Source organism: Hydra viridissima, unplaced genomic scaffold, assembly GCF_058129835.1.
Source record: "Hydra viridissima isolate aposymbiotic clone 2 unplaced genomic scaffold, HvirCarnegie_v1 scaffold_8, whole genome shotgun sequence".
Taxonomy (NCBI): Eukaryota; Metazoa; Cnidaria; class Hydrozoa; order Anthoathecata; family Hydridae; genus Hydra; species Hydra viridissima.
Window position 1 is genome coordinate 3,206,511 of NW_028324307.1, and position 10,990 is coordinate 3,217,500.

The window sequence follows — 10,990 nt, forward strand, 5'->3', positions numbered from 1 at the left end:
AATAGTAATTCACCAAGATCTTCAAAAAAAACATTTGGAATTGTTAACCAACTACTCAACTTCAAGTTGTGAGAAACCATTAGTTCTTGATTTGATACCTCCAATGGAACTTCACCATATGACGGGGGTTGTGATTTACCTACTGAAGTTTCTCAAAGAAACAAGGCCATATGTGTTAAAATGTTATAGGGAGTTAAAATTTTTAGCACGACACTATCATGGTGGCCAGCTGTAAGGGTCAAAAAATCCTGAAAAAACTTGATTGTCTTCAAGAACTTGCCGAAAGACATACACCATTAGAAGCAATTCCAATCATTTACCCTCTCAAAAAATTCAATAAAGTGGTTGAAGCATGCTTTAGAAATACTTTAGACAATACTATAAGAAGAAAATGGAATATTCTCAAGAGTCCTATTTTGCAACAAATCCAAGTGTTTCACCAAAAGTATATACAGCTTTTTATAATGTACAACACTTGATTGAACGGATAAACTCTTCCTTGAGAATCTGCTCAGAAAAAGCTACAGTCACTTCATCAGCAATTGAAGATTAGTTAGCAAAGATTCAAACATTCAACAACCAACCCACACCATGGAGAAAAATTAGAGCTGTTTTGTAGAATTTAATTCAAAACACATCTAAATCCAGATCCAAGTCTACATCAAATATTTATTACAAGTAGGATTATCATTATTAGAATTGTTTTTTCAATTGTAATTTTCATAACCGTTGTTTATTTTAGATTGTTTAACGCGAACTTAGAGTTTTGAATGATGTAAAAATGTAAATTTCAGTTGTCATTTATGGTTTTTCTCAGTCAAATAAAGTAAAATTTTTAAACTTTAGTTTCTTGCTCTTTCTTAGAGATTAGTTTTTAGTGAACACAAACTATTGTTCGATTAGGTCTACCCAGGTTCTCAAGATTTTACTATTTTGCAGAAGTGCTCATTTTTACGCCGATTGGCAACTTTTAGAGGTTACCATCGGTGTTTTGACACACAAAACGTTTTGCGACCATGCTATAATTCACATCAACTTCATCTAGACTACAAAATAATTTAATTGAAAAAGCTAAAGACCTTTGAACAAAAGGTTTATTAACTTTTTACCACCCAACCACTCAACTACTGATATATGGGATGAAGGACATCCAAATCATGCTCTTCCGCAGTCTTCTACATACGCCAGAAGATAATCGATAAAAAAAAACAACTGAATCGCTCTCTAATTATGCTTTAATATTTGCATTTTCAAAAGGAACTAAAATCAAATGATTGCAAAAAGAGTTTAAAATTAAAATTCTGTGTAACATAACCAGTAAAACAGTTTTTGGATTTCTCAATTTTCAACGTCACTCGGAGTATGGTCGTAAAATGTCAAATATTTTTTTTAAATATCGAGCATTAGGATTTCTTTTTGATAGCTAAATTATAAATGAAACGTTAAAAACAATTTTACAGACCTCAGCTTAAGTACCTTCTAGTATACCTAAGTTTTTATAACATAAAAAATAGGAGATGATGCACCACAAACGTTATTTTTCAGTTGCTATGAATTGAAATTTTGAATAAAATTTTAAATACAAAATAAAGAGAAATCAAACGATACAAAAGGCTCTTCAAAGGTAGTACATGCTACCGTTTCTGAAGCAAACTCAGTGCTTTTGTAAGGTTTTCAACTGCTGTGCCGACATCCTCGTATTGCAAAGCGCTCATAGCGAATTTACAAAATTTGGTTGCTTGTATAAAGTCTATGTTAGAGTTGTTGACATCACTGAGCGAAGAGTTATCTGTTGTGTTTAAGGGCTAAAAACGTTTATAATGTTTAATTATTAAAAATAAGAATTTTTTAAACTTTATGACATTCAATTGTCTGTAAAACTTAGCAACATTAACAGCAGTAATAGCAACAAATACAAATAATGACAAATAAAAATAACAATGAAATTAATAACAATATTACTTATTAATAGTCTCTATTGGCTCTAAAGATATCTTAATTCAGACCAGTAATAAATGTTATTACCTTTCTTGGAACAGGAACAGGTTTCTCCGAGGATTCATTTAATTTAGGAGCAGGTGCGACAAAAGTGTAGTTAGGTGGTACAGAAGAGTAACCTGCCCCAAAGTTCACAGGATCTGAAAAATTAGATGACGGAGTTTGGAAATTAGGCAAAGGTAAATTTGTAGATTCACTTGGTCTTTCTGGCAAAGTATTAAGATCAGTCTCAAATCCAGATCCTTCTGGGCCTGGTTGAGGAACAACTCCAGTTTGCATGCATTTATGAAGGTATGTTGCTTTCCATTTAGCATATTTCTGTTTTACTTGACACTAAAGAGAAAAATCTAATTAATAAAATACTAATAGATATTATTGTTCTAAGAGTAAAAAGATCCCAGAAATGAAGTTTATAATAAATGGACTAATTAAATATACCTCCTCATTGAGTGCTTCAAATTGCCCCAGAACATCAAACAACAAACTGGCAGAATAGAATGCTTTTGTGACATTGCTAAAAAATGATTTACATAAATCAGTGTTTTATTTTAAAAAATAAATTTCTTTGGAACTATGATATATAGAAAAACTAGAGTCTTCCTAACTGTTATACCTGGACTTTAGTCATTCAAAAATGAGAGCAGGAGTTGAAAAAAAAACTGACAGTGTATAACCTAAAATGAGAATTTTTAAAAGGGAAATTCTCAAGAGTCCTAAATAATAAGTCATAAATACATTAGCTTGTTTACTAAAATGGAATAAAAAATATTTGTTTTTTTTTATTCCAATTTAGTAAACACAGACAGACAATCTCCAATCTTTAATCAGCGTTGCTCTGTACAACCTTAACTAACTTATTTCCTGATGTTTTCAACTTCCGACTTTTCGTCATAAGCTAGGCCCTATGATGAAAAGTTAGAAGTTGAACATATTCTTTTACAGCTAGTAACAACTTTTCAACTAAAATTTCTGAATGTTTCTTAATTATCTTTAAATATCAAAAAATTTAAAAAATAAGGCAAAGAATATTTTTTACAAATATTAATTCAATGATATCATCAAATTAATGTTTTTATTAATACTGTTTGAGAAGTAATAAAAATATCAGGGCAATAAAATATTCAGAATAATAAAACCAAATAAACCAAGTGCTAAAAAACAGGTCTGTTAGCAATATTTAAGGGAATACTTTAATATGGAAAGTATTAAACCACCAAGAACACAGTAGCCAACATGCAGTTGTTGATTTAAAAAAAGACTGTTTTGTATTAGACCCATATATAATGGTAGGAACCTATCACTGTCATTATTTGCATCTAAGCTAAAATGGTTTAGTTTCAGATTACAAATTTTTCTAATAGTTATTGCAGCTAAAGCAATATTTTAAAAATAGGAATTAAAAAACTTACTCTTCTGTTTTTGAGATCAAAGTAAATATACTAAAGTGTATAAATGATGAAGAAAGGAATTTGTACAACATTGGTGCAGCTTGCACACCAAAAACATTATACTCCTATACTTTTTTTATTTATTTAAATTTGAGGTAATTCAATTCATGATTTACCTATTCAATCCATAATTTACCAATTTAATGCATAACTTAACAGTTAATCCATGATTAATCAATTCAATGTTTTTTAAAAACCATTTACGCATGAATTTTTTTTTACTCAAATATTTAAGGTACAGATAACCCTAAGCAAGAAAAATAACTTTCTTTTTTGAAAAAATAATGGATTATTACAACTTTAATAACATCTTCTTTTCTTTTTTTTTTGAGTTTAACACTGTCAAAAAATACAAAAGTTCTTGTTTTGTTAGAAAAATGCAATACTAATACTAAATGTAACTTTTATGATAGTAGAAAAAAACACACAACCTGATGATCAATACCTATAACTAAACAATAGAATGATCATCTATGATCATCTATGAAAAATTGTGAAAAACTTGTATTGAGATTAACTAGATTGTTATTAAGACATACCGATTGAATACCCCATTTCGATCTTCACTATCAGCCCAAGAAAAGAGATTTAATGTAACACTTTCTACATGAGCTTGTCCAACAATATCGTTTGACACAGCCTCTTCCCCACTTTCCAAAAGAACCTTTTTTGTCTAAAACAATTGAATGATGTCACAAGAAATATGAACAAAAAAACACATCCACTAGAGTGTATCATCAAAATGAGTTTAAAAGTGAAGAAGCTGGGAAGAGGAAGAGTTTGAATTGGGCTATTTAAACATAACTACCATATTTGCCATTTACTACAAACGCAGATAATGTGAAATAAAGACTAATTTCATAGCAATATCAAAAAAGTTATCAAACAGATTTTAGAAAATTAAGAAACCGACATTTTGTTCATATTAATGGCAAACAGTTTGTGGCAATAGGTATAAAAACAAAAGAAATGTAATGTAGAAATAGCACAAATTAAATTACTGATTCTAGTTGGTCCATAAGTGAGAAGAGGAATTTTTTGCAATCCGGACTTTTGCTGTCAAGTTTGATGCCTTTTTGCACAGCATACATTCGACCTAAAAAAAGAATGCATTTAAAATAATTGCTGAACAAATAAGATTTAAAGATGAAAATGAAAGGGCAATAAAATCTAATAAAGCTGTGTTTACAATGAGGATAATTTGATTTATGATTGGCATGTAAATTACTAACCACTAAATTAAAGTTTGGAGCACTTAAAAGCAAAGTGCAAACAAGCTTCTAATCTTTAAACCACTAAATAACAAAGATGTTCTTTTAAGAAAATCAGCAATCATCAACACTTGTTTTTTGATTTGTTTTGTAATCAATTCTTGCTTTAAAATGGCTTTCAAAGAATCCACACACAAAAAAATCCATTAACTATAAACTGAAACTGATTTTTCAGAGAACCAACTATTTCTTAATCATTTTTCATGTAACTAATCACTGCTTTGACAGCTTTAAAAACTAAAAAATACTGCTGATTAGTTGGAATGCCATCATTAATGCTAATGTCCTACCTTCAATATCAAAAATTAATTGACAATGAACATTATCAGCAACAAATTAGCATAGCCATTAATAATTGATTGACATTTGGTAAATTAGAGGTCTAATGAACAACTGCAGCCAGTTGAGTTCTACATAAAAATTCTGGCAAAAAATTAATTGTGTAGCAGTGTCACAAAAATGATCACAAAAGTTTCCTGTGCTCTACAAAATTTTTATATGCTCTACAAATAATATCTGGGATAACAAAAGCTCATCTACCTGCACTTTTCTCATACCATATATGTGCTTGGATAAATTATCTGAACAGATCAGAAAGTCTTCCTTTGATTTGCAAAAACTGCTTCAATTAAAGATGATTTCAATTTCATAAATGTTAAAATCTGTTCAAATATGAAATGTTAAAATTGCTCCTGTTGTTTTTAGCAACAGATGAAATGTCACTCAAAGTTTTCAAAAGAAATAATAGAATTCTGAGTCTGAACATTTTTGACCGCATGTTCAGACTTTCTTCTATTAGCTGAAAGGCAAGTACATCATTATTATAAGACAACAGAGATTTAATATCATTGAATGTAAGAATACAATCTTTTAAGAACACAGTAAATATTTCTGATGTTGTTTGCTGAAATTTTCCTATATACTATAATTGGCAGTATAGTAAGGACCTTAACTAAATTATAAAAACAGTTCTAAGGTTTATTCTACTCTATTTTTCATATTTGGATACAAAAAGTGCCAAAACAGTTAACATACAGTATTGTCAGAAAGAACAAAATTTTCTTATGAGTTGGCATTGATGCATTATTTTATTCTTTTGGATACTTTGAAAACAGTGTGATATGAACATCAAACAAAAAACTGTATTAGAGAAATCACTCTCATCAACACTTTTAAACTGAAAATTCCATCAAGCTTTATAATTTTTGAAAATTTCATCAAGCTATATAATTTTTCAGTCAAGATTTTTTAAATAACTAAGTAGAATTTTCCCAATTTTTCCATAATAAACGAATGCAAGAATAAGAAATAATAAAGGATAGCACAGATTTAATATAATTATCATACAAAATATTTGTAAATTAATAGTACAGCTAAGAATAACATTATGTGAGCAACCAAATGCTAGTGCCTAAAGCCACATAAAATAGTCTTATGTAGTTTTTCAATCAAAAGGCTGTCAAAAATTGTCTTAAAAGCTCAATTACAACTGTGAGTTGAAATGTCTGAAATTTAAAAGTCATCTGAAAGATCAAAATATAAATGAAGTATTATAAGGTCAGAAAACTGATTTGCATGTTATCTAAAGATGTACATAATTATAGTAAAGAAATTATCATAGGAAAGAAACATACATTAGGAAAAAAAAAAATTTTTTAACACCAAGAAAAAAAATTTTAATAACTTGATTAGAATTTTTTTTCTTGGTGTTATTAAAAAATTGTGTGATTGGTTAATTTTGTAATCCATATATTGGGGATTTTATGTACTATGATAAAACATCTAGTTTGAATGGCTTTAAACTTTTTAGTAAACCAAAAGATTTAAGCCACTTAAAATACTTTCTTCAAAACACTTGATAAACATCACTTAAAAGCTAATAAATTTACAAATTTAGTTTAATTTAACTTTTTTTAGCTCTTTATTATTTGGAAGTAAAAATTGAAACTGAGTAATAAAATCATTATCCATTCATTCATGCTTAACATACTTAACTTCACCAAATATGTTAAGAATGAATAAAATGAAAGCAAAACCAAAGCTTTGTAAAATTTGCTCTGTAAAATAACTTAAAATAATTGGTTTAAAGGGATACAAAATCAAACAAAATACACTACAAAAATTCAATATTTTGTAATAGCTCTTTTCATTTTTTCTCTAACCATGACCAATAATTCTTAATTCAGCTTAAATTTGAATTACATAAACAGTACATGGAAAATGAAGTAAATCTAATATGGGTAAACTAAATTAAAGTTTTTATTTTATTTTATTTATTTATTTTTTAACAGATATACTGAAATTAGGAAGAGAAAAGGAAGATCAAAAAATAAGAATCATTCGCAAGACGTACTTACAAAAGTATGCGACTGTTGCATCCCTTTTATCGTATTCTTTCGCAAGTTTTAAGTAAGAGTTTAGTTGCTTTAGATTCGGAGGAAGTGGTGCTAAAGCTGCCATTTTCTATATTTACAATTTGTGATGAAATCAACGAAAATAACTAAAAGGTGCTACGGCCCCCGTCGCTTGTGGTAACGACGGTTACTTGTTTTTGTTGATTTTAGGAGGAACACGAAAAGAAATTTATTTTCACTAAAAATGGCTGCTTGTCAGGTAGAAAGAGCGTTTATTAGCAAGAGTAAACCAATTTTTACGCAAGGATTCACAACAAAATCGTGGATGAAAAATGCTGAGGTAATTCTTTTTCCAATTTGTAATTGTGAGTGCGTTAATATTATAGTGTATCAACGGCTTTTTTAATTTTATCACTAGATTTTTCTTTAAGAAAATCAAAGAGAATATATTAAAATTTAACTATAAACATCTTTTGCTGGTTGAGTTGTTTTTTTTTTTGTTTTTTTGTTTGCTCTTGTTTTTCTGGAATTTTTATAATTAAAGTTCTTATTGGAGGTTGTTTAAAAGTTGTCCAATGTGCTTAAGGTATTGTTTAGTTTCTGGCAAATAAAAATCTTTCTTACACTTTCAATATCATTAGGTAAAAATAGCATGCTTTGTTACTAGGTGATCCTTTCACGTTATTTATGCCGTTGAATGTAGTATTTTATTTCAGTAAGTTTATAAAAGCAATTTCCAATTATACGCAATTATTTAAACGAATGAAGTAAGATGGAATTTTAAAATCCAATTTAGTACGGTCATAATTAAAATATAATTTAAAATGCAGTTACTTTTTTCTTTTTAACTAATTTGGCTGTTATTTCTGATTTTGAACATTAAGTCAATTTTTTTTTTTTTTTCAATAATTTTTGTAAACAAGGAATTTGAAATTCAGAGATCATCTTTAAAGTATAAAAATAAAATTATTAACATAAACACTTATAATCATTTGAAAAATGACTTAGAAATCAAAAAAGTATATAGGAAGCTAAATTTTATTGTTCAATTGTTCCACAGTATTTTACAAACCGGAATCATGAAGCTTAAAGATAATTTAGTGAAAAAGTGTGTGTTAAGACATCTACCTAGAAATATTTTCAGATTAAAATCTTTAAAAAAATACTAGATGAAGCAGAACAAAGTTCAAACTAAAAAAAAAAGTGGAATTGACCGAAGTAAATCTTTTTCAGATTTTAACAAAAGAATAAAGCTTTCTCGGGCTTTTAGTTATCTCTTTTTAATGTTTCGAATGCTGACTGTAATTAAACTAGCAAACTTTTAATTAAATTATTTACTTTTTACTAACTCACTAGTTTTAACTTTTGAAATTTATTTCAGGAAAGTTTTCTCTGTAGCTCTTGGAATCATCTTTATAACTTATGCTTCCTCGCTGAGTATGTCAAAAAATAAGGAGTCTCTCGAGTACTTGGTGATTATTTATCCGAAAAATGTGAATCCTCAAAAGCATCAGGAGAGGGATATTTATATAACCCTACCGATGACGCTACATGCTGCAAAATGAGTAGCTCTAGGCATCGATTCATTTTACTGTACCATATCAAAAAAAAACTTTAATACTTAAAAAAAATAAGAACACTTATTTAAGTGATAACCTTTAACTTTTATCTGTTTATCTATTGAACTTTTTCAAATTTTCCCATTAAAAACAGTAAAATTTACATTATAATTCGTTTTGAACATTAGGTTGTTAGTATTTTGGAAAGATTTTGTTTGTAGTAAAAAAAAAAACATTGTTTTTACCTAATCAAGCGTAAGGATTTAAATCAGGTTTGCATGAAGGAAAAGTCACTTCTAATATAGTTTTATATTTGTAGGTAACTGGTCCACCTGAAGCGGGTGCTTTTAAAAAAAGACCTGTGAAACAAACCCAGTTTCGCAGATTTTACGATCGAGGAGATTTGCCAATCGCACTGGAGCATGATACTAAAGGAAATAAAATAGCTTGGAAGGTAGAAATCGAAAAGTTGGACTATCATCATTACCTTCCCATGCTATTCGAAGGATTAAGAGAAACTGAGCACCCGTATGAGTTTTTTGCGCGCCAAGGTGTACACGACATGCTTGAACATGGTGGTGTTAAAATTTTGCCTGTCGTCCCGCAACTTATTCTACCCATTAGGGATGCTCTTGACACACGTGATCTGCAAGTTGTTTGCACAACTTTAAAAGTTCTTCAACATTTGGTCATCTCTGCTGAAATGGTTGGCGAAGCTTTAGTTCCATATTACCGACAAATCTTACCAGTATTAAACATCTTTAAAAATAAAAACCTCAATTCTGGTGACGGTATTGACTATAGTCAACAACGACGGGAAAACATAGGCGATCTTATTCAGGAGACACTCGAAGCTTTTGAAAAGCACGGCGGGGAAGATTCTTTTATTAACATTAAGTACATGATTCCTACTTACGAATCGTGTCTTCTCAATTAAATCCTAAAATTATAAACTTATTTTTGTTTCTTTATCACATTTTTTGTCATATTTCACTTTTTTTCTTTAGTCAAAAAATTCACTAACAAAACGAATCAAATGTTTTGTCTAATAAGTTTCTTCCAAATCTATTCTCTCTCTTGGCAACTATTTCTCCAAAGATAAAATGATTGATTTCCTTCACACGGATCAATGTTTTGCAAATTTTCAACAACGAATCTTTTTATCAAGAAAATTTGCTCGATGATATTAGGTGAGCCAAGGAACCAATCAGCATTTAACAAATTAACTAAAGCTGTAACTAATATGTAATAATAAAATGCATAAGTATTAGTATTTGGCAGTCTCTTTTTAGAAATCATATAAGTAAATGTTTACTGATGAGTAAATGTTTTTGGTAGTCGCTTTTATACATATATATACAGTGAGCCCAAAAATTATTATCCCACCCTTGCATAACTGCTTTATATTTGCTGTCTTGTAAGAATTATGGGAGAAAATTACTAAATGTTAGTATCATCGTGTCATCTCTTGTCATTACTATATTTACTACAAATTTCAGCTTTTCAATTGCTTTTGTTCTTGTTTTATTGTCAAAACAGTACAAGTTTGTTCAAATGTTCCATACAAAAGTTATTGGCCAAGAGGAAAGAAAAAATTATTTATTGTTAGCAAATCACTCAAAAACGCGTAACGGCTAATGATAAAACTATTTGAGAGTGGTAGGTTTTCCAAATGTCTTAAATGCAAGATTGATAATCTAACTTTTAGATTAATCTTGATTTATTTTGTGATTTTGCAAAGATAAATTTACTGGTGCAAAACATCATCAAGAACTTGTCATTTAATACATATTGCTTCTTGTCTCCTAATGGTAATCTTATATATTAGAAGTATGCTCCATTTTATTTATTCAACTTTGTCAAACTAAAATGACTCCTCTTACTCTTCCCCTAAAATAAAGAAAAACTTGCTGTACTTTTTTTTGCATCTTTGCAAAATTTTCTTTGCAAATTAAAAAAATGATGAGCTAAGAAAATGCTTTTTCTCTTATCGAACGAGAGAATTTCTGCTCTGTCGTGTAATGGGCTTGTAGAATAAATTCGAAATATATTTCCTTCAGAATAAAGTATTAGGAAACTGCAATAACTAAAAAATATTACTCAGTTTTGCGAAACTACCGAACCATGCTTCTCTACAACAAACTTTTAGGTTATTTCAAAAGAATACAAAAGCAAATGAAAGAAAGGTTTAAAAGAAATATAACGTAGCAATCGTTCCAAATATTAACAGTAAGATCCAAAACTTTAGTTGTGTAAGCCTTGATTAGTAGCAAACACGTGTTGGATAATTTCTCGAATTCCAAACTTTTAGACCTCAAAAGCCTATTGCATGACACTTCTATTTTATTCGTACAGTTTAA

The 10,990-nt window shown here is 29.0% G+C and overlaps 2 protein-coding genes across 2 annotated transcripts; one reads left to right on the plus strand and one right to left on the minus strand.

The window, feature by feature from the left end:
• Positions 1-1,518: 1,518 nt before the first annotated feature.
• Positions 1,519-7,254, minus strand: LOC145186594 (vacuolar protein sorting-associated protein VTA1 homolog). The gene is made up of 6 exons (XM_090096194.1): positions 7,075-7,254; positions 4,448-4,542; positions 3,986-4,119; positions 2,437-2,512; positions 2,026-2,331; positions 1,519-1,805 (listed from the first exon to the last, which is right to left on the minus strand). Exons 1-6 carry the CDS (start codon positions 7,175-7,177, stop codon positions 1,635-1,637), a joined length of 885 nt encoding a protein of 294 aa, XP_089952320.1. The 5' UTR covers positions 7,178-7,254; the 3' UTR covers positions 1,519-1,634.
• Positions 7,220-9,659, plus strand: LOC149884541 (parkin coregulated gene protein-like). The gene is made up of 2 exons (XM_090096195.1): positions 7,220-7,411; positions 8,950-9,659. Exons 1-2 carry the CDS (start codon positions 7,316-7,318, stop codon positions 9,565-9,567), a joined length of 714 nt encoding a protein of 237 aa, XP_089952321.1. The 5' UTR covers positions 7,220-7,315; the 3' UTR covers positions 9,568-9,659.
• The last annotated feature ends 1,331 nt before the right edge of the window (positions 9,660-10,990 follow it).